General features: G+C 34.5%; 1 protein-coding gene across 13 annotated transcripts in view; it reads right to left on the bottom strand.

Moving 5' to 3' along the window:
* The window catches only part of LOC114339236 (protein NDRG3), a 658,690-nt gene that overhangs the window by 19,104 nt on the left and 614,289 nt on the right, over nt 1–25,297 (bottom strand). For 6 of the 13 annotated variants that reach the window (XM_050661376.1, XM_050661373.1, XM_050661375.1 and 3 more), the window contains one exon: nt 7,016–7,060. The exons of 1 other annotated variant lie outside the window; for it this stretch is intronic. In XM_050661376.1, the coding sequence (XP_050517333.1) occupies nt 7,016–7,060 (45 nt within the window). Of the gene's footprint in view, nt 1–6,941; nt 7,152–14,564; nt 14,655–17,540; nt 23,342–25,297 lie in introns of those variants that run through there. 6 more of the 13 variants (XR_007700646.1, XR_007700647.1, XR_007700644.1 and 3 more) reach the window with 6 other exon arrangements.

Genomic DNA, 25,297 nt, shown 5'->3' with positions numbered 1-25,297 from the left:
AGAACTACCTTTATTACTTGATATCTCATGATACAAAATCTCATTTTTCAAGAAAGTCGTCTGTTGAATGTTTTTATCTATAATGCGCAGTCATTTCACAATATTGAAATAGAATTATTCACTTCTTTTGCTTAAAATTTAATAAAAATCCATGACGCAGTACAAATTTCGATATCCACGTGATGGTATACCTCGGTTATTGACTTCCCCCATACATTCCATTCGAAAGATAAAACTCAGTAATTTTTCGATTCTTAAATGATTCATTTCCATTCTTAACGCATTCAAATTTTTGAAATCTTAGTGCCGAATATTTTGAAATTACAGGGTGATTGATTAGTGGGGTAAAGCTCTTATTTTTATTTATACGGGGAGTTGAACTTGTTACGATTTTCATATAAAATTGGTTATGACTTTGTAACACAAAACTTGTACACAAAAGTGAGTAATATTAAGATAAATAAGAGGGAGAGAGCAAGACTGTTGCGCTATCCCCCTCCCCGGCGGATGAGCAAAAGTATAAAGGACATCTGTACAGAAGATTTCTCGATATCAGAGCTGGAAGCGGCTCTCTCTGACACAAAAACGAAAAAGGCAGCAGGGATTGACGAGTTGTACCCGGAAATGCTTAAATATCTGGGAGCCGCAGCCAAAAACACCATTCTGAACTTGATTAACCTAACATGGAATTCAAGAGTCCCAAGTCCATGGAGGAAGAGTGAGGTCATACCCACCCTAAAGAAACAAAAAGACCCGAGCCTGACTGATAGCTACCGGCCAATATCCCTCACAAGCTCCTTATGCAAAGTAGCCGAAAAAATGGTTCTGGACAGACTGAACCGAGCCATAACCCATCTTGAACTGATTGACGACGCACAAGCTGGCTTCAGGAAACACAGGAACACCATGGACCATGTAGTCGAGTTTGCTCAAAAAGTCAAGGATGCTTTCCACCGTAAGATGTCAACAGTTGCAGTGTTAGTAGACCTCAAAGCTGCATACGACACAGTATGGAGAGGTTTGCTGTTACACAAGATAGCAAAGTCTGGAATTGACGGTAAACTGTTCAATTGGATAAAATCTTTTCTCGGTGAAAGGTATCAGAGAGTCAAATTTCACAACCATTGTTCCAAATTCAGACTACAAAGACGAGGGCTGCCACAAGGAGCTGTCATCAGCTGTCAATTGTTCAACCTAATGATAAACGATGTGCTCACAATGATTAGAAAGACACCTGGTGTTGATGCCCTCCTGTATGCCGATGACCTCCTAATATGGGCATCAAGTAGCAGTCTGAAAGCGCTCGAGGGAGTAATGAACCAGGCTCTCAAAAATCTAGAAAAATGGGCGGATAAAAACTGCCTAACTGTCAGTACAACCAAAACCGTATATCAAGTACTTACCCTTTCAACAAAGCAGACTGCTGTCAAGCTGACATACAAAGGAGTCGACCTGGAAAGAGAGGATGTAACAAAATACCTGGGGGTGTACATAGATAAGAAAATGACGTGGAAACCTCAAATCGACGACATTGCAGAGAAAGCCACAAAGAGATGTCGACTGCTCAAACGTCTCACAGCAACAAAATGGGGCGCCACGCAAGATGTCTTGGTAGCAACATACAAAACCTATGTCCGGCCGATACTAGAATATGGGAGTGAAGTTACAATAACTGCGAGTACAAACACCACCTCCAAGCTTGAAGTCGCCCAGAACACTGCCCTTCGCGTCATCACCGGTGCTCCAAAATCAACACCGATTACATCAATGGAAGCCCAGACCGGTATTGAACCAATACAATGCCGCAGAGAGCAACACGCGTTAACCTTCTGGGAAAGGCAAAGACGAATACTTCCACAAAAATGGGACGAATATAGACAAGCAGCCTCACGTCTTAAAACACAAACCACTCCGCTTACAGTAGCAAATCAAATCATGGAAAAATACCACATTCACCTGTCGAAAGCCGCCCCCTTCCCAGCGCAAACTACACTCGCCCGCTGTCTACCAAACACAGAATTGCGTCTTGAAAACCACAACGACCCGAAGCACTTATCGTCAGACATTGTCCTAAGGAAAGCCGCCCTAGAGACGATACACACCAATTACCCAGCGCATGAGTGGCTCCACATCTACTGCGATGGCTCCTCGATGCCGGACTCGGGAAGAACAGGAGCAGGATATGTCTCAACGTTCTCCAAAGGCTCCATAGCTGTGGGTACCCCTCTCACCAACTATGATGGCGAAATTGCTGCTATACACGAAGCCGCTAAAAGTCTCGAGAATCTCCAACACCCCCAAAAAGTTGCCTTCTTCATCGACTGCCAAGCCGCAATCCTCGCCCTGTCGACAAATCGATATACCGACTGTGCCCAAACAATATCTTGCCGCGTCCAACTATCGAACTTGCTGGAAAAAGGGTAGCTGATTACTTTACAATGGATCCCTAGTCATGTCGGTGTTGAAGGGAATGAAGCGGCGGATGAACTTGCAAAAGAAGGCACTACTCTTCCACAGCCCCCTAGCTTCCAATCGTACACATCAGCAAAGTCCACCATTAAAAGAGGAATCAAAGCGAAGATAAAAGACCAGCAAATACAAGCCGGTGCTGGAAAATCTTGGGCCCACCTAATAGAGTCACCAATCCCTCACAACTTGCCGAGACCCATCAGTGTAGCCGCGTTCAGAACAACTACGGGGCATGACTTCCTGGCCTCCCATCTACATCGCATCGGCGTCCGTGAAAATGACAACTGTCCACTATGTAATCAGCCCCAGATGGATGCTGCTCACCTCCCAGAGTGCCCAGCCCTGATAACAGACCCACCCGAGGAGGATGAAGATCGCCTACGAGAAACGGCTCGTCTATACTGGTCAGCGCGCCGCCAAATGGCTAACATGCCAAGGGTGGGCGTTGGCTAGTAAGTAAGTAAGTACTTTGTAATTACTCTGTATAACATACCAAACCTTTATATTTTTGTAATGGAGAAGTTAAGAAGATTTCGAATATAAAATAAAATGCAGGGTGTTCTATTAAAAAAAATATAAGTTTGGTCTGCCACTATGTTATCGAACACCCTGTAACATTCAAACTAATTTTGTAATGTAAAGCTCAAAGTTGGCTAAAATTTTTGTTATTAACTTTTATCGCTAACTATTACTATAACGGATCTACGGAGCTTTACCCCACTAATCAATCACCCTGTATAGTGAATCACTTTGTGTAAGATTTATATTGCAGGGAGGAAGAGTTATATAAAAATCCACAAGGAAAAATTTCCTGTAGCTGGCTGTGTACCATTAATTACAAGTAAAATTTAATAAAAAATTTTTGGCTTGGTAAAAGGTATATTACTTTAAAAAGCCCCTATAGGGCTACAAACATAGAAACAAATCGTTTTCGCTCTGCAACAAGAGCATCATCAGTCTAGTTGCCTGTCACCTCTTGTAACATAATGACCTAATGTTACCTATTGACCCACTTACCACGTGTGGGAGTCATATGTTGCCCTAGGGCCGTAGCCATAGGAATTTTATCCATCCTTTGGATTTTGCCATGTTGGCATCTATATAAGACTTTTAGTCTGTTTTTGAAAGGCTTTGACGTTTGTATTTGTTGGTTGGCTCACCATGTTCTTGTAACACTGATGATGCTCTTGTTACAGAGCGAAAACGGTTTGTTTCCATGTTTGTAGCCCTATAGGGGCTTTTTAAACTAATATACCTTTTACCAAGCCAAAAATTTTTTATTAAATTTTACTTGAAGAGTTATATGTTTGAGCAAAATAGAAAAACTTGTCTCGACGTTTGTCTCCGCTCACAGTACCTTTGTTGGTAATCCTCATATTTAAATTACCAAATTGTGTATTGTAGTTTAGTTTCGAGATTATAATTTTAATTTTTGATGATCAATATTATTAAAAGTGGTTCCCAAACTTGTCAACCATTTTTAATTTATTATTGCAAAACATAAAAATTTGAGTACTGGTTATCACGTGCCAAAGTAATTGCTACAATAAACTGTCATCATATTGACGTTCTCATGATGAACTCATTGAAAAGGACGGCTTGATACTACAAATTTTGAGAACAATTTTCGTAAATATTAAACAAAAATTTTGTGTTAGTGTTATTTTTTCAAAATGCATTGGCTGTGTATGATCAGATAAAATGCATGAAGACAAAAAGAATAATTTGGAGTTGAATAGGACCCCCTGAAACATAACAGATGTAATTCCAACAAACTTCCAAACAACTTCCTCTCCTCTTATTATGAGGTATATCTCAGCACCTTCATACTTCCCATCACTTTCTCTCTCTATGGTTGATAGCTCCAAGAGTATCTCTTTCTTCGACCACTTTGGACAATTTATGGTCCACAAAACTCTTAATTTGAACATTAATTCCATCATGCGTGTTTATTTTCTCTAGGTTATTAACCGACTTCCTTCGAGTTCAGTTATTTGTTTCACGTACTTGCCATTACCATCCCCATGTGGTGTTCGAACCCTAAAGTAATCCGCTTCACCATCACCATCCTCTAAAATAATGCGCCCAAATCCTCTTCATCATTCAGTACTATCCATTGTTATTAGTCTGCTCTCTCAAAAAACACTATCAGTAACACTCTGTCTTCCTCTGATCTTACCACATGATCTGTCCATCTAATATACTCAAGTATACTGAGAACTTTTCCAATACCAGCAGCTTATTTATTTCCCGCTGATGTAGAGTCCATGTTTCAGTTTCATATGTAACAACAGACTTAATTTTCTATGTGGTTTTCATCCGTGATTACCGCCCCCATATATTTATACTATTTTGCTACTTCGTCATTGTGGTCATTAATAGTTATAAAATATAAATCACACATATATGTTTCTATATTAACCTCTCAGGATTTTTCTATAATTTGACGAATATTAATAATAGGCCTGGATACCGCGTACCAAAAAAAGTTGATTGATAGCAAGCTGAAAATTTGTTAATAGCTTAACGATGTCTAGTCGGACGGACTTTGATGTATGGGAACACTCGAACAGGGGAAGTTTTAATTGTGGAACAAGTTAAAAATTTTTCATATTACGAAAACGTCCCATGTATTTTGTCGGCCAAAAGTTCCAATTGATTGGTCACCCTTTCATTAAACTCTCATGCAAAAATCAGATTGGTATTTATCACCAACTCCATTTTAATTCACATTTTAATAATTCCGACACGTAGAACATGTTAAATGACAGGAATTATGTTGGTGATAATGATAAATAAATAGTAGTCTGATTTTTGCATGAGATTTTAAAGAAATGGTAACAAATCAATTGGAAGTTCTGTCCGACAAAATACATGGGACGTTTTCGTAGTCTGACGTTTCAAATTTTTAACCTGCTCCACAATTAAAACTTCCCCTGTTCCAGTGTTCCCATACATCAAAGTTTGTCCGACTAGACACCGTTAAGCTATAACCTATTCCACGAACATACGCCTGTTTTGGATTACTTCGACAACGAATATTTTACTGAGCAAAATAAGAAGAACGAAAGTAAATTGCAAATTACATTGTTGTTTATTGGAATAATTATTAGCGCCATTTACTTTCATACTTCTTATGTTGCACAGTAAAATATTCGTTGTCGAAGTAATACAAGACAGGCGTATGTTCGTGGAATGGCCCATATTAACAAATTTTTAGCTTGCTATTAATTAACTTTTTTTTGGTACGCGAGATCCAGGCATATAATGTTCTCTTGTTCTCCTATCTGGGAAGAATCTGAATATTTCTTGGAGAATCTGTGGTAAGAGAATTGACATTAGTCTTTCATTCATGATGGTGAGGAGTACTTTGCCCGCATGGGATATTAAGGCTATTGCACATTTGCTGCAATCTTTCGGTGAACTACGTTTATATGGGAATAACGGTGAGCTTACCTCAGTCATTGTTTCCACACCGCTGTGATACCTTAGGGGTTTGTTATGGTCTTCTATGTTATTATCCTTGATGATCTGTGTCTGCGGTTTGATTTCAATTGCTAGATATTTGACTTTTGAGAAAACTCTAGATTCTTGGCGGTCAGCACGCTCTTCTAATTTTGCACATATGTTTTTAATATAATGATTTTGGTCCCTTCTGCATAAGTGTTTTATGGTTATATTTCTGCTTCTTTGTATAGACATTAATCTGTCTGTTTTTTCAATGTTCCTCTAGTGGTCTTCCCACTGATCGTCTTCCTATTGGGGAACCGTCTCTCGCTGTCCTTACTACATACTCTCTTGGTAAGCTATAGTTATATTTATGGTACCTATTTCTATTTCTTTTGTATTGAATTTGATGAGCCTCTTCTAAGTTTAAGAGCTTTTCATGTTCGGTGTCTAATTGTGTGAGGTGAGCTCGATCAACTACATGCTAAGGATGGCTCAAAACAAGTTATCAGGCAACACCCAGGTTTCATTAGCCTCCTTCCGGTAGACGCGACTCTTCAGTGAGTAAGTATCCATTTTATAGACTTTCACAGGATAAGGATGGACCAGGAATAGAAGAATAAACAAAAAAAAAAAAACAAAAAGACTAAAAAAGATACCTGTTGACGTAAAATCTCGATCAAAAGAGGCTGAACAACAGAACTAAAACCTATTCAAAAGCCACAAACACGTACATATGTTGGATATATACGAAATATTTTTAGATCTTTGTGTACCCCTTTACCTAGAATCTAGACGGCTACTCTGATAGAGTTCTACATGGTAAGATGTTTGAAATATGCAAGAAAGATTTCACAGCCTTTTCTTAGCGCTAAATATTTCAATAAATATTGATTAAGTCTTTTTGTTTCCAAGAAATGCATTGTATCTGATCATACCACAAACCTTGGTGTTAGTAAATAAACCATTATCAATTATTATCGTTAAAAGAAAGAGTTGCGTTCGAACTTGTTAGCTACACTTACATGGGAAGAAAAACAGTTATGGCCCTACTTAAGTTAAGTTTTTTAGGCCCATTGCACACGTTTTTAGGATTTACCTTCGACTGATAAACAGCTAGATCTTCGACGCCCGACTTGTACGGCTAAAACAACACGACAGAGACCTTGACTACATCTGCCAAATACTAAGGAATCATGCCCAGTCTTATTGTTAACCGATATATTGATGGTATACTTCAACAAAGTAATAATAGTGAGCATTTTTAATATAAATTGCAAGAAAATAATTTAATAGTAACTGTAATTACTAAAAACAATGCTATAAAACTTCATTTGAAGTGTAAGTAAAAATTTCTGACATGTGGCTCTTGTCGAACACTACTTGTTAACAGTTTTATACGCAAAAAACAAATACATTTCAATTCCTAAAGTACATTTAATTTAATAAAAGGCTAGCACCAAATAACTCTTAGCGCCATCTAGGAAAGAAATCTGAACTACCAACTGACATGTACATACTAAAGTTCTTCTCAGAGCCTTCTTTCAGTACGTCATTAATTTTGACGTCATATACGGTTTTAAGAATGTCGAGAATCATTGCATGATATTTTAGTTAAATCTGACCGTTGTCAGAATCGTAATCAGCCAAATATGAAAAGAATATTGCATATAACCCTTTATTTGCAATTTGGTATAATATCAAATCAATAGGCAACCGAAAATAAGATTGCAGCGCCAAAGTGAGCAATTGTAGAACTATAAATATTGACAATGGTCATTGGCATTTTACATGAGTCTTGTATTTGTTAAATGTTAAAATAATTTTTAATAGTAATAATAAGTAATAATAATTTATAATAAGTTTAATAGTAATAAGTTTTTAATAGTAATAAGTTTAATAGTCTAAGTTTTTAATAGTAATAAGTTTTAATACCTAGTGTATTGTTTGTGTTATATTAATTTATTTTGTAATATTTTTTATCGTGAACGGGTGTATTTTTGTGTATTTATTTTATATCTTAGAAAGACTGTATATTTCTTCTCAATTCAGTGGAACCTTGTTGAAACAATTTGACGTAAGGCTAGATTATTTTAAAAATTTCGAATTATTGGTGCATGTTATAATTATTATGTTAATTATTAAATAAGCATTATTATGTTCATCATATCAAATATTCAGTTTGAATTTCCAAGCTTCCTGTCTATTTTTTAATACTTTACTTCTCAATTTTCCTTCTATTCGTACAGTATATTTGTCCCCAGTTTGGGGGAAAGCGTGGAAAGTAACATTTGAATTTTTCTTTTCCCAGGAGGAACATTGAGGAACGGAACAATACCGATTTGAACGACTCATAGTTATCAAATTACTTTTAAGACGTAAATATATTTATACAAACACACAAACTCAAAGCAAAATGGACGAACAATGTCAATATCTTTAGTTACTCCTATGCTCACCAGGTGGCGTACCGCTTATTTTGATTTGCCTATAGTATTTATTGTATTTAAAAAAGTTCTCTTCTTTGATTTTTATAGTCGCATAGATTGTGTAGATTATAGTCGAATAAATAGATAACAGCTAAATCATATTTGTTGGATTATAGCGCGATCTATCAACAACTAGAATAAATGTTATAAATGTGCATAATAACGAATCGTATTTTTTTCTGTGACTTTTAACTTAATGGGTTAAAAAGAAATCGAAAAACTGTGAAGCGCTAAAAGAAGGCTCTGGAAAGAACCATATACATACTTATTTACAATATGGAACAATGTTCAAGTATTAACATTATGGATACACCGTCACAAGGAAAATTAATCCAAGGAAGCAACAGAATTTTTACTAAAAATTAAATAGTTTTTACAAATGTTTTGTAAGATTGTATATGCAGTGCTATTCCAGGTCAAATCAACACACACAATTATTTTTTTTCCTGACCTATTTAGATTTTGTTAAAATTTAGAGTACTCATAGTGGATGATTAGGTGAAGAAAAATACAAAATTTTAAATTTTTATCTCAAGCTGTTTGTGAAATTGGTTATGCAAAGTTTTCCAAAAAAGTCCAAAACACCGCGACAATACTTTATTGGAATGGTTGTAGAAGCTGACCTGATTGAGCTAAAATGCTGGGAGAGGTGTCATTTTGCAGCACTGTTAAAGCTCTTTACAGTTGATATATACAGCATGATGCTACGATAAACAAGTTTTTCTCAAACAAAAAAAAAAATATATTTTGATTAAGTTTTTTTCCAAAAAGTACATATATTTAAATTTTCATAATATTCCTACAAATACATAGTACTGTTGTTAATAACATATAAAATTTTTATCATGGGATGGTGATGGGTTCAACATAAAAAAATAAATTTCTCACCTACAGCCTGGTGCAAATGAAAGGAATAAATTCGTAATGTCGCAAGCTGGCGATTTTAAGGAAAAATCCCAAAACAGGTCGATTTTTATTTTTAAATTGTAATATTTTGGCATATGTATCATACTAGTGACGTCATCCATCTGGGCGTCATGACGTAATCTATGATTTTTTAAATGAGACTATAGGTCGTGTGTTAGCTCATTTGAAAGGTTATTCAATTCTCTATTCAGTAATATAAACAATAATATAATTATTTATACAGGGTGGCAAACAAAGTTTTTTTAATTAAATTAATTGACAAAAAAAGAAGAATGTATGTAATTTATTTAATTTAAAATAGATTTTACTGTTGCAAGAAACAGATAAATTACATACATTCTTCTTTTTTGTCAATTAATTTAATTAAAAAACGACTTTTTTGCCATCTTGTATAAATAATTATGTTATTGATTATATTACTGAACAGAGAATTAAATAACCTTTCAAATGAGCTAATACACGACCTAGACCTTTAAAAATCATCGATTACGTCATCACGCCCAGATGGATGACGTCACTAGTATAATATCGATGGCAAAAAATTACAATTTAAAAATAAAAATCGACCTGTTTCGGGATTTTTTCCTTAAAGTCGCCAGCTTGTGACATTACGAATTTATTCCTTTCATTTGCACCTTACTGTTTGTGTGAAATTTATTTTTTTTATGTTGAACCCATCACCATCCCATGATAAAATTTTTATATGATATTAACAACAGTACTATGTATTTGTAGGAATATTATAAAAAATTTAAATTATGTACTTTTTGGAAAAAATCTTAATCAAAATATTTTTTTTTGTTTGAGAAAAACTTGTTTATCCTAGCATCATGCTGTATATATCACTGTAAAGAGCTTTATGATGCTGCAAAATGACAGCATTCTAGCTCAATCAGGTCAACTTCTACAACCATTCCAAGAAAGTATGGTCGCGGTATTTTGGACCTTTTTGGAAAACTTTACATAACCATATTTCGGAAACGGCTTGAGATAAAAATTTAAAATGGTGTATTTTTGTTTCCCTTGATAGTCACTATGAGTATTCCAAATTATAACCAAATCTGAAGAGGGGTGGAAATTAGGTGTGTTGAGTTGATATGGAATGACCCTGCAAAATAAACAAGCTATGTGAAGAGAGAATACAGGACACACAGTTTAGATTCATGAAAGGCGTATGTACGAGAGATGCACTGTTTAGTCTACAGGTATTATTCTAAAGATGCAGAGATATGACTTGCGTTATTTACACCTTTTTTGAGGACTACTTTAGGATTTGATACAGTCCAACACCGAAAAATGATGGATGTTCTAACAAAAGCCCAAATGGATGATAAAGACCGGCGTATAATACAAAATGTATACTGAAACCAATCAGCCACAATAAGAACAAATGTTGAGATGAACCGATGGAAGCGATCCAAATTCTGCGAGCTGTTAGAAAAGAATGTATACTTTCACCTATATTATTTAACCTATATTTCTAAATGGATACTCCTAAATGGAGAAGGCCTAAGCAACATCCACATTGAGCAGCATCGACTGAGTAAATAATTTCAATGAGACACTGGAAGGTGCAAGCCTATCTGAAGAACAAATTATACTGCGGCCTATATCTATGTTTATACCTATTAGATGTATTTGTCGTTTATTTTCTAAAATATTTGATTTTTAACTCCCGATTACTTTCTTACCTAAACTACTTACAAATTACTTCATTACCCTAATAATAGTTTAGAAAATCTAAGAATTATTCTATTTAATTTTGTATATTCGAGTAGAACCAATGTTTGTTTCTATTAAGAAAATTTATTGGAAGACTAATTATATTGCAATTTATATATTTTCTTACCTACTTTATATTCTTATTTAAATTAATAACCATATTTCTATAATAATAAATAATTTATGCTACATTAGAAAAAAGATTTTACTATTATTATATTTATTTTGTTAGTCTTATGCCTTTATCTATATTTGAGTTAACTAGAGTAACAAGAGTAAGCAATAGTTGCAAATGTTAACACAAAACACAACCACAAACACAAAAATAAATATGGTTTTAAATTAAAACTAATGTCAAGTTTAATATAGACGAGAATTTTTGTTAGCGCTTAAATCAAGATGTTTCCATTTTTGTAAGGATAATTATGTAATCCAACGTTCCAAAATTCAAACTATTATACTGTACCGATTGTCCTCAAACTAAATTTAACCTATACACCAATTATGACAATAAAATTGCTTTATTTCAGTCCGTTCTACCTTTACTATCTCCTTTAATATCAACCGTGATATGTCGTGTTTGGAACAATGAAAATTTAAAAGCGTTGGTTGTTCTTTAAAGTTAAAATACAACAACTCAAGATAAAACCAAAAGTTAAAGGAGATATTTTTAAAGCCGGGCCAGAAGTGCAAAAGAAGCCCCACGTTGGGCGCCCGGGAAGCCCCAGTTGGGCGCCTATCTCTGATCCCCGAGTATGAAAAGTATATACCTCTGTTGTATCGGATTACTAACATTTTAGCCTAAGAAACGAGAGAAGAGAAGTTCGACCCAATTTTAAGAAAAACGATAATAACAAAACAGTAAACAGACCATTTGGAAATCCTAACTTCGACTGCAGATGCAAGACTTAAGTATTTCTTCAAATTAAGATGGGTGAATTGTAAAAAACATAGCCCAAAAAAGAACACGAAGATTTTCCTCAAGCTAACTTAAAACGTGACGTATGACAGATGACAAATATTCGGTGTCGTTGTGACAGGTGCGTGATTTCTCAATTCTAATTATTTATAGATATCTGAAAACAGGTCAATACATACTCACAATCTTATTTTTATTGATAATAGATGTTATAGAAAGCAACCGGTTTCGGAGCTTACAATATGTGCCCCATCCTCAGGCCCAGTAAAGAGTTTTTTTAACAAACATCTAAATATCTAAAAAAGTAATAGACGGTTTCGCTTGTTTTCGATTCAGAGGGATGCACAAGCGCTGGACAGCTGTTTCTGCCATTGCAGGCTTCCTCAACAGCGCTAACGTGCACACCTCTGAATCGAAAACCAGCTAGCCCATCTATTTAAGGGAAATTTCAAAGATTATTAAAATTCCCATTGGGACGCAATCCAGCGACATCTCTTAAACAAACTGAAAAGTGTCAGATGCAGAATTCACCATTATAATAAAAATTAAAATGGTAAATAGTTATTTAAATCTGAAACTTTTCTTGTTGAAAGTTCTTTCTGGTACATCCTTAATCTGCGATTTTTACAATTTATAAGACAGCAGACGACGAATGCTGAGAGTTTTCAGTTTGTTTAAGAGATGTCGCTGGATTGCGTCCCAATGGGTATTTCAATGATCTTTGAAGTTTCCCTTAAATAGATGGGCTAGCTGGTTTTCGATTCAGAGGTGTGCACGCTAGCGCTGTTGAGGAAGCCTGCAATGGCAGAAACAGCTGTCCAGCGATTGTGCCTCCTTCTGAATCGAAAGCAAGCAAAACCATCTTTTACTTTTCTATATTTACTCAGATTTGAGTACTAGGAAGTTTCTTTCTGTCTAGACGAATGAAAACGGAATGTGACTGCAAATAATAATAATAATATAATAATAATAGAGTTTATTCGTAGTAAATAAATTATACATAACAAAATAAACTCAGTTTCTCACTGAAGTTGTAGGTATTACAACTTGTGCGTGAGAGTTAAATTTTGATTGTATTAAATACTAATTAATTTTAAAATTTACAAAAAGGAATCAAATAAATAAAGTCTTTTTCGTTCATTGGTCTCCAAATTTGGGCTCCTCTTCTTACTAATTTAGTTACTTTTTGATGTTGTGTATCGGGCCTATGAAAATATCTCATACAATTCAGGAAAGTATGGTAAAACATTTCCTATGGGACTCTTCTGGCGAGACTTCGTTTTCTAACTGAATTATCATTACTTTTTAAATGTTTTTATCCATTTTTACAATAATTTTTACAATTTAAATATTTATATGTGACATTTCAAATAAGTCACTTTTGACTTATATAGTAAGTACTTAAATAGTAGAGTACTTTTTGTTTTCTATATTCGTCATCTGCTGTCTTATAAATTGTAAACGTCGCAGATTAAGGATGTACCAGAAAGAACTTTCAACAAGAAAAGTTTCAGATTTAAATAACTATTTACCATTTTAATTTTTATTATAATGGTGAATTCTGCACTCTGACTCGTAGCATTTGAAATGTGGTGTTATAGACGCATGTTAGGGATTTCCTGGATAGACAAAGTTACCAAAGAAGAAGTTCTACACAGAATGGGTTGCCATTTGTAATGGTTAGGCACCATTAGAAGAGGAACATGGCATTCATGATCAGAATCATAAGATTCAGGTGGAAACGAAAAGTTACCAATGGTGATGTCACTACTACCATATTCTCATCTATTAGTGATCGATGAACAGCTTATTAAGAATATATACTTCTTTAAATAGTGTAGTGGTTGGTCTATCTATCTGGATGTCCATGAGATAAACTCTAAGAAAAATACCCAGTCTTTAAACTTGGTTCATATGTTCTTAATTGTCTCAGAAATAAGCCTATTGGATTTGGGGTAGACAGGTCAAAACTCATCAGAGTTACAAATTTGTTGATAACTCCAGATAGAGGGGAAGCAGAGTCTTGAAACTTTTTTCAAAAAAACTTTCGTACTTCAGCTAGTTGGCTTATTGTACATCCTCACAGTACAGTTGGCTTTGTAAGCTAGTACTTAGACACTGAGCTATGGTCGCCACTGGGCCTGACCTTGAAAATTGGTGCACTGTCGCTTTCGAGCATAAATACAAGATGTGTCTAATTTGGAGTCAAACGATACAGTATTTATTACTTAACAATGATAAGAATTCTGTAGATTGCTTGACTACTACAGTCGGAAAAATGAAAGAATACCCATGAACGAACACATAAAACACGCTGTATTTTCCTGTCACTGTGTCACAAAGAAAATTGTCCAGTGCAAGTACATGTAACAATAATTATTACATGTACTTGCGCTGGCCAATTTTTTGTGTGACACGGTGACAGGAAAATACAGCGTGTTTTATATGTTCTTTCATGGGTATTCTTTCATTTTTCCTACTGTATATTATATTGGTTTATTTAAATTACCTTACATAAATGCTAACACCTACTTATGTTAAAAGCTTAAAACTGTTGTTAGTTTGATAATAGCGTATCAACACAAACATACTTTTATAATGCTCTAATTTTTTTCTCGAAACGTTTATCTGTACAGTATCACATATCGGTTAACAAGTACTGGGTCGATGGTAATGTATCGCTGAAAAATAAAATAAACAAATTATAAATATGGTATACGCTTGCGGACGAATAGTATGTGCAACTATTTCAACTATTTATGATTTTAAAAGCCAAAACCGTCAGGGAAACTGTGTTCAGGAATAATGTCATTTTCAAACCAAATTCATAATTACTGAAAAGTCATTGATAATTTATTATGTAATTTTTTCCATATATTTATTTATAGCAAAATACAATTTTTTGCAAATGTAGAAGATAATCCCGCAAAAGAAGTACCGAAAATATCCCGTTATGCGCTACCCCAAAGTTTCCGTTTAAACTAGACCACACACAGAATATCCACACACAGAATGTAGTTGTTCCATTTTATCTTTGCCCAAACGTCATGATTCATTTTCAAACAAGTTAAATCAAAACATTAAGTGAACCGTACCTACGTCGATATGTAATTATCCTTTGTATGCACTGTCAATGTAATAATTAGGAGATAACTATTATCGTTGGACGTATTTTATAAAGTTATCTTGTATATTTATATTTAACTATGTTATAATATATTTCATACAATATAACTTTATAAAATAACCACAATATAAGTTATAAATTCCAATAAACACAACAAATGCGCTAATGTCACTGTCACTGAAAATGATAAAACGTCAAAATTCATAGCAAACATGGTATCAAAGACATGTCGTGTTGTTTATCCTTGTTTAACTTATTGTGATTTCTATGAACACGTGGCTTAATTTTGCGCTACTGGTTTCTGTGAGTAAAAAAGAGGTCTAGTTTAAAAAATAATTCGCGAATAATTTCAGGCATGAGCAAAGATATAGTGGAAGAACTATAACTGTGTTTTCCCTCTGTAAATATTTATCTATAAAAGGAATATCTCTTGATCCAAATTCATTTTCCACTGAGCTAGTATGTAGTTCAATACTACGTGTACATCCATGTCAAGGGTAAGATATTTTTTTCGTATTCCTTTATATTTCTATCCTTTGTTATTTCGCCTATTTGACTTTAGGGTCTAATGTCTAAATATCGAGACCCCCGTGAATTTAGGATTTGACTACATAGAAGGCCAATAACTAGTCGGTCTGTCCTAGCCCAACGTTCTACACATAGTTTCAAAAGTTATGCATCACCCCTCGTATTCACGATGTTTACGCTTTTATAAATCCGTATCTTTATCACATATTTAATGGGCTTTTTTTTATAAAAAATATACCATTTTTGGTATTTTATTTTATTTGGTTACCCATTTAACTGACCTGGTTTTGCCAAGGTGTAAACATTTGAAAAATTTATTCTGGGGAAATTTTTGAAAACGTGATTAAAAATGCATCGTACTTTAATTGCTGAGTTGGACCGTATAAGAGTTATCGATTTAGTTGAAGAAGGCCATTCACAGCGGTTCGTGGCGGAAAGAGTGGGTGTTTCTCAGAGTGATGTTTCACGGATATGGAATAGGTTCCTGGAGAAAAACTCGATATGGAATAGAGCTCGGTCTGGTAGACCCCGAGTTACTAATGATCGACAGAATAGATATATCAGAATTTCCATCTGTAGAAATTCTTCTATGTCTGTACCAGACCTCCAAAGAGAATTCAGGCATGCTACAGGAGTCAGAGTATCGTTGGCTACAATGAGAAGAAGAATTTTAGACTCAGGTTTGAGGAGTCGTCAACCAATAAGAGTTCCTCAGCTACAATCTAGACATGTTTTGGACCGCCTCCAGTGGGCTCAAGAACACATACAGCTCCCCCAACAGTTTTGGAATTTTGTGCTTTTTTCAAACGAGACCAGAATTTGTTTAAATAGTGATAACCGGCTAATTCGTGTGTAGCTAGTTGTGCAGCTCTTGTTGGCTCTCGCCACACACGAATTCGCCGGTTATCACTAGTTAAACAGATTCTGGTCTCGTCTGAAAAAAGCACCAAATTCTAAAACTGTTGGGGGAGTTGTATGTGTTTTTGAGCCCACTGGAGGCGGTCCAAAACATGTCTAGGTTGTAGCTGAGAAACTCTTATTGGTCGGCGTCTCCTCAAACCTGAGTCTAAAATTCTTCTTCTTATTGTAGACAACGATACTCTGACTCCTGTAGCATGCCTGAATTCTCTTTGGAGGGCTGGTCCGGACATAGAAGATTTCTACCGATGGAAATTCTGATATATCTATTCTGTCGATCATTAGTAACTCGGGGTCTACCAGACCAACTATATTCCGTATCGAGTTTCTCTCCAGGAACCTATTCCATATCCGTGAGACATCACTTTGAGAAACACCCACTCTGTCATCCACGAACCGCTGTGAATGGCCTTTTTCAACTAAATCGATAATTCTTATACGGTCCAACTCAGAAATTAAAGTACGATTCATCTTTAATCGCGTTTTCAAAAATTTCACCAGAATAATTTTTTCAAATGTTTACACCTTGGCAAAACCAGGTCAATTAAATGGGTATTCAAATAAAATAAAAAACCAAAGAAGGTATATTTTATAAAAAAAATTGCTCATTAAATATGTGGTAAAGATACGGATTTATAAAAGCGTAAACATCGTGAATTCGAGGGGTGATCTTATATGTATTTGTCATCAGATTCAAGTGGTGACACTTTCAAGCTACACAAAATACGAGAGACTAGATAAAGATATTTTTTTTAAATTGCGTTATATGTATATGTGTAAAAACTTCGTGTCTCCTTATTCACTGCTCTTTTCTACCTTTTCTCTCAGACTTTTTCTAACCAGATATTCATCTTAGAGATGGATTACCAAATGAGTATCGGAAGCTGTGAATATATTTTGAATCATTGTAGAAAAATTATTCAAATCAACAAGTGTCTTCAATTTATCTGATTAATAAAAATATTTAAAATTAATGAAATTAAAACACCACACACATGGTATACATTGCTTTAATTATTTTATTTTAACATCTACAGTATATTTAATGGGAAAATAAAATCAAAAGACTTATGATTAATACTACTTCAGTATTTTTCATCAGAATGTGACAACAAGAATGTATTTCCAATAATTTTTGGCATTTTTGTACTATATATGCAGGCTTGTAACACATGGCGAAAGTGGAAACAAACCGTGACCTCCCAGTTCGCCAGAAATTACTCCTATGAATATCTCAATCTGGAGCATGCTTAAGAACAGATTGCGTTTCATTTAACTAGGGAGCTAGAGTGATTTGGTAAAACTAAAGATAGTCACCGATCACAATTAAAAAGGGGATAGAAAAATTATAGGGCAGCGGGATGTTAAATCTTATAACTGCCCCTTAAGAGGAAAATATTACATATCATGTATTTATTAAAATAAGTGTCAATTGACTGGAAGACTTGGAACACAGATATAATTTTATAGTACTAAAGACTGAATATAAAAACTATCAATAAAGTATCGAAGTAGCACACTAATAAGAATGCCTGTGATACATCTAAGAATGAAGAATATTAAAAATGGAAAATCTGCTTGATCTATATTTACAGAACTCTCTGTGATAATATTTCAATATTTCCAATTTTTTGTCTAAATATAAATTTCATTATTTATTCTTACTTCCTCTGGTTTTAATGCTGTACTCATCATCATAATATGATTGTATAGGGTTGAATATATTATATTCTGATTGTCATATTCCGAGGAATACATTTTGAATAATATTTTTGGTAATATTCTTTTGTGCTTGACAGAAAATAGTCTGCCTAATTCGTTTCTCGCAATTATACAATCACTTTTTTCGTTTTATTTTCATTTTTATGTAAAGCACAATAACTACTCAGATTCAGATATTCAGTTCAGATTCAGTTTTTAAAACGTATATAATTCTAGATTTAAACACAAGGATTATAAGAAAGATTCCTAAATGTATGTAACTAAATGTAAAGGTAGATTTAGCAACGAAATTACAATTGATAATGGTAAAATAAGCTATGCCACAGCTTGCGATGAAGGTTGCAGAAGCATTGGAACAGTGACAGACAGGTAAAAGAATGTTGCTGTTTCGTTTTCTTTTTTCTCTTTTCTTTTTTTCGTTTTCTTCTTCTGTCCCATGTTAAACCAACCTAAAATGTATCTTCACAAGGGTAAGCCTGTATATTAATTACAATTTTAGTTTATAATGTAGTTATTATTTTCAGTATGTTTTTGATAATGACTTTGAAAAAACTTGAAAGTTCAAACAAATCTGAGTTTTACTTAAAGGCCAATTTTCAGGCCTTTAGAGGCTCAAATATACATAGATTGTTGTAGTTCTATTATCTTTTTTTAAATATGTACATTTTCAAAGTCAAAAGCATTGTAAGTTTCTGTAGAATGCTAAGGCTGTAGTGTTTAATTTGTTGGTTTGAACATTATTTTTGTGTGAAACAACCCTTCTATATAGATATTGGTGTGTTTGCCCAATATATATGTTGAGTTACAGTCTCTATAATTCACTTTATAAACAGCATCCGACTGCTGATCTCTATTAACATTGGGTTTAAATTTTATATTTAAGTAATAATTATAATGTGTATCATTAAAGTGCTTATTGAAAATGGCGAAGATAGTCGAAACTTTTAAGCGTTAATAAAGTGTTTTATTTATTATATTTAAAAGAAAGAAAAAGAAATACGTTTTCTGAATACTGAATATCTAAATATGTATATTCATTCGGCAGTGTATGATTCCGTTTTCTAATCTTGAAGCATATATTAATTTATTATTATTACACAATAATGTCTTATTATCAGAAAGATTAACATGGAATAAAAAATCCAATACTTGGATTTAATCTTCACATCGCATTATTTATACAGAGATCTATAAAAATATTCTATATGAATTAAACACCAAAAAGAGTAATTCATCAAAACAATAATAGTATAGGTTGAGTACGTTCTGTGTAAGAAACTTCTGTTGACAGCTCTTATAAGCTCCTTCAGCTAGTTTACACGACGTCACTCCTATCAGATAGCTCAAAGGTGTTCGCCTTTGTATTCCCTAAGTTGCGGCTTCGAAGGTTCTGACTAACCCCAATATAACAACATACCTAGGCTCACTATTGACTAGAGATAACAACGTCAACGAATAAAAAAGAAGAATAGTGCTTGCCACTACGTGTTCCTGTGGCTCGAGAAGACAGATGGCCTCAAAACCTAAACTACCTAGAAAAATTAAAGTGGCCGTCTATAAATACTAATAAGACCAGAGCCAACAAATGGGGTAGAAACCTGGTGCCAATAAGTGTTACTGTGGCTCGAGAAGACAGATGGCCTCAAAACCAAAACTACCCAGAAAAATTAAAGTGGCCGTCTATAAAATACTAATAAGACCAGAGCTAACAAATGGAGCAGAAACCTGGTGCCCTACACAGAAGGACCTTCTTCTTCTACAAGTACCGTGTCTGTATTCAGACGTTGGCCGTCATCATGTTTACAAGTTCCTGAAACCTCTATCGGCTGCTGCGCGAAATAGTTCTTCTACCGTGGAACCACACCATTGTCTATTAATTAGACAGAATTATTATTATTAACATTATTAATGGAAGGTCCATTGCGAAACTCCATTGTGTCCTGCGTCTTTTACTTTGGTTTTGCTTCTAATCCATTTGTTTATTTTTTGTCTACAAGTCTCAGCCCGAGCATTGATCTTTCCATCGCTCTTTGTGCCTTTACTATTTTATCCATATTAGGCTTGGTGAGTGTCCACGTCTGTGAACCATACGTGAGTATAGGGAGGATACACTGATCGTAAACTCTGGTTTTCAAATAGTGTTCTATTTTAGTGTTTTTTAAGATCCAACTCAGTTTTCCAAATCATGCTCACGCTAACCTTATTCTGGTAATTTCTGCAGGTTGATTTTTTTGTTAACTTTCATTATCTGTCTCAGGTAGATGTATTCGCTTACTGTTTTGATGTATTTCGCTGTACTGTAAGAAGAATAAATGGAAGAATAAAAGAGCAAGATTGGAGTTGTATAGAAGTTTCGATGAACCTGTAAAATTCCTTAAGGTAGCACGCTTTAGATGGATAGGGTATGTAATCAGGCGAGAGGAAAGTGCAACAGTCAGAAAAGGTTTTGACCGAAGAGGGCTGATGGGACAACGAGCCAGAGGAAGAACACGACTTAGATATCAAGACATCCTAGAGGACGACTTAAAAATCTATTGGAGGTAGAGCATGGAGACGAGTTGTCAGAGAGATGGGTCAATGGAGGATTGTTCTGATGAAGTCTTTGGCTCATACCAAGCTGTGATGCCAATTATGACAGCTGTCAGCCAGTCTTCTAAGGCTGGATGCATTCAATTAGAAAGACACGTGCCTATAAGTCGAAGGTGCTGAAATAAATGCTGCTAACAAATTTTCCTTACACCAAATCGACTCAACTTCAACTCAACTTAAACAAAGGCCCACATAAGCACAAATTACGTAACATATACTAAATATTCTTTAAATTATCTATACATATTTTTTATAGAAGACATTCTAATTTTAGTCTTAAGTTTTCCGGGTATAAAATTGATTCAAATCATAATAATTATGTGTCGATAACACAGGATTACTGTTATGCCTTGTTGTAGGTTTCTTTTATACATAAAAAATAGGTTAAGGATATAAAGACAGCTAAGTTATGAGTCTACGTGAGTGTTATATATGTTATTTTGAAAGCCAGAACAGCCAGCTAAAGCTTACAAATATAATACAAGAAAAGGTACTAATTTCTTAGTGACACATTGTATTAGTTGTTACATTAGATATATGGTGTCATAAATTTGGAAACAGAAAGTCCAATTTGAACAATTTGGACAAACTCCGAAAACAAACTTCTCCGTACACACAAAGAGAAAGACACACAAATATTGCATGTGTGAATTATAAACAACAAATTATTTTGTGTTCATTTATGTGGATGCCATTGCTTCTTTTGGTCTGTCCAATCTGCGTGTTTTCACAAGTACACAGAACACTCTATTAATTCCGGCTGCTTCGGGTGTATCTCTAAGGTCAAACAAATTTTGAGAAAAACGTGTATATACATGACAGTAAGCGTGAAAATGTATTTATGCTAGGGCAAAAGATACGACTATTTCTATTTCTTGTATTAGTAACTACGTTGAGTCAACCAAGAAATGTTTTTTTCACTCTATTAAACGAATAGTTTTCGAATAGTCAAGTAGATACTACGGCGCTAAAATTAAGGGCAATGAACTCAACATACAATGCCATAGACAAAGAGAGCAACGACAATTTTGTATCCGAGGTTACAGTAGACTAATTTTCAAAAACCCCTTGCCTGAGACTTCTCATTGTTAAAAATGTAGATTTTAGCCACTGTTGTGCTTTTTTTATTTTAGTTAATATTTTCGAGCATAAGTCTGTAAATTGCATTCTTGGCCTTTATTTTCAAGAATTCTTAGTATTAGTCTTACATGCTTTCGTATTTTTTAAGATAGCAAGTACTTTAATAATTGATGGCCTAGTATCATCATTTATGCTCTGTTTGGTGGTGACTACTGTGAGGGGAATATTGGAACAATCGTTTAAATGGAACATACCCTTACATATAGTTTTTGTCTATTTCGAGCGTGCCTTTGACAGCTTATCACATGTTGCTCTATGGAAAATTTTACAGCTAAAAAGCATCCCGCAAAAAATAATTTCCATTATAAAGTTACTGTACACTAAGGCGAAATGCAGCGTGACACACAATGGGATCAACAGTGACGAATTTAACATACTGGAGTCAGACAGGGATGCGTGCTTTCTCCTTTTTTTAACATACCTATAGACTATGTTCTCTCCAAACTAGACTCCGACACAAGAGTTATACAATGGAAATTAACCACACGCCTAAGCGATCTAGAATACGCCAATGATATCTGCCTGCGAGGAGAAAGGTTCCAAGACGTGGCTGACAAATTGGAAACTTTCCACTGAAGCAAATAAAATAGGTTTTAAAATCAATATTAATAAAACCAAACCCGTGAGAATAAATGGAAGAAACAAGATAAGGCTTACTATTAACAACATGCAGATTGAAATTGTGGAAAATTTTACGTATCTTGGAAGTGTCATAACATAAAGCGGAGGCACAGAAAATAATATTCGTATGAGGATACGAAAATCTCAACAAGCATTCAACATGCTCAACCATATTTGGATATCTGACCAGTATACCTCAAAAATCTTTATAGACAAACTGCAGGTTTTTATTGACGAATGTCTGCGAAGAATTTAACGTATTTTCTGGCCTAACATCATCAGAAACGAAGATCTATTACATCTGACCGAACAATAAGAGGTCCAGGAAAGTCTTGAAATGAGGCAAAGACCTTAGCGCAAAATAGAACTCGATAGCGCATTTTCACTGAAGCTCTGTGCTCTACTTAGGAGTTCCACCAAGAACTTCTTTAAAACAATAGAGGAAGAAGTCCCTCTAGATATTAGCCTCGGCGTTGTATAGGTTATAGGAATTTCATTCACATACAAAAGCCTAAAAAATTATGAAAGCGTGAGAAGCCGTTGTTGCACTTAGCTGTCTTTATTTGCTTTAACATCATTACTCATCATTATTCATTAACATTTCAGATTTTTGCTAAAAATAAACAGTCGAATAACATAATTTCAACCGATAGGTAATCAAAAATTTCGTCTAGTATTTCTCCAACACAGGTTCTATCCTTGGACACAGTTTCACTGAACTAGCTGTTAGGACGTGAACAAAAAATTCATGAAAAAAATTAGCGAGACGGGAACGTGGTGTATGACATATGACATAATGACAAATGACGAATAATTTTTTTCAATTAATTTTTTTACCAATACATACCATTCGCGCATATCCAACCAACGCAACGCAAACATTGTAAAAATAAAAGATAACTCAGTGTATGATTTGTGTTTTTTAGATCTACATACTTTTTTAAAGTTGTCGTTGACATAGAAACAACTTTCAATTGACAAACTCCTTTTGAAAATAACCAAAAATCAATTTGGAGATTGTAGTTTGGTAATCATTGAAATGTATCTAGGTACTGATCAACTATTTCTAAGTGTATTCGTTACGTGATCTTTTCATAAATAAAATAATTAATTACTAAAAAAATTTAATTATTATACACTAGATTTGAACTAACAATCTACATCATCACCTGGAGTTTTATGGCGATTCGTTATAAAATTCAACAGTAACAAAAACAGTAAGTTATTTTTATTATACAAATAAATTTTAAATTTATAGTAATTTTAAATAAATAAAAACTTCAGGAGATGACGTAGATACCGGGCACCAGGTGCCTCGTACAATGTCTTCGATGCAATATTCGTGTCCAGGGACCTCAAAAACACCGAGATAATAAATTTCAACTATTTTCATAATGAATTTCGATAAAACTCCTTGAGACGATGTATGTACCGGGCACTGGGTACCCCTTACCGCTCATCGACCCGATATTCGTATTCAGCTACCTCAAAAACCTCGGGATAACAAGTTTAAATGACTTTCATAATGAATTTCCATAAAACTCCAGGAGACGACGTAGATACCGGGCACCAGGTACCTCTTACAGCTTCGCCGGCCCGATATTCATGTTGAACATCCTCAAAAACCCCGGAATAATAAATTTCACTTATTTTCATAACGAATTTTCATAAAACTCCAGGAGACGACTTAGATACCGGGCACCAGCTTTGCCGACACGACATTACTGTTCAGCGACCTCAAAAACCCCCCGAGTATGACAACAGAACTCATTTCCATGATTATTTTTCGAGTTGTCAATTTTTATTTTTTGAACACTTTGAGATAGATACGTTTTGGAAAATGGATTTTCCGCTTACAACAATGCAATTTTCATTTGTCCCTCGTGCCAAGTGGTCAACAGTTTTCCTAAAGCTCTCCCAAATCGAATGCAAAAGGTTTCATAACGTCCCGTCTTACTTTAAAACAGTTACAGGTGAAATGCTTTATTTTCTTGCCTAATAAGGCCATTAAGAATAAGACCCACAGCATCAAAAACAACCTAGGGATCGGGATATAAAAATTAAATGCAATCAAAACTATTTAAGAAATCTCAATGAGTAGGGCAGTCAATGAGAGCAAGAACAGGTTATTACCTCCGAATTCTATCCTACTGCATGTATTTTAATGAAATTTTAGGAATAGCCTGAAAATATCTCCTTATTCAAAGTCTACACTATGCCAATGTGTGCTTTTGTCTTGGGGGCGGTTCCTACCCCTTCTCGGGGTTGGAAAATTTTTTGGTTAAACAACTACGAAAGTTGCTGGAGAACCTAATTCTAAGCAAAAACTGTTCTATAATTTTTTTTCGAAAACTCAATACTTTTTGAGTTATTCGTGGTTGAAAATTGGCCATTTTCATTGAAATATAACACCTTTTCAAACGGTTTTTTGCGAATACCTTAAAAACAATGCATCTAACTAAAAAAATTATATAAAACATTTTTGTAGCTCATAAAAAACAAAGAGATTCGTTCCTTCTTCAATCTTCTAGTTATAACACAAAAAGAGATATGGTAGGTAAAAAGAGTTTGTTTTTGTGGTGACTGCTCAAACCAGTGTATTCAACTTGAAATAACAGAGAAACGGTCGATTTTAGGTGTATAATGCTACCAATACCTTTTATTGTGCTTGAAAAGTCC

This window comes from Diabrotica virgifera, chromosome 9 (genome assembly GCF_917563875.1).
Source record: "Diabrotica virgifera virgifera chromosome 9, PGI_DIABVI_V3a".
NCBI lineage: Eukaryota > Metazoa > Arthropoda > Insecta > Coleoptera > Chrysomelidae > Diabrotica > Diabrotica virgifera.
The sequence above is the reverse complement of the archived record's forward strand: the minus strand, read 5'-3'. Positions and strand labels throughout refer to the sequence as shown.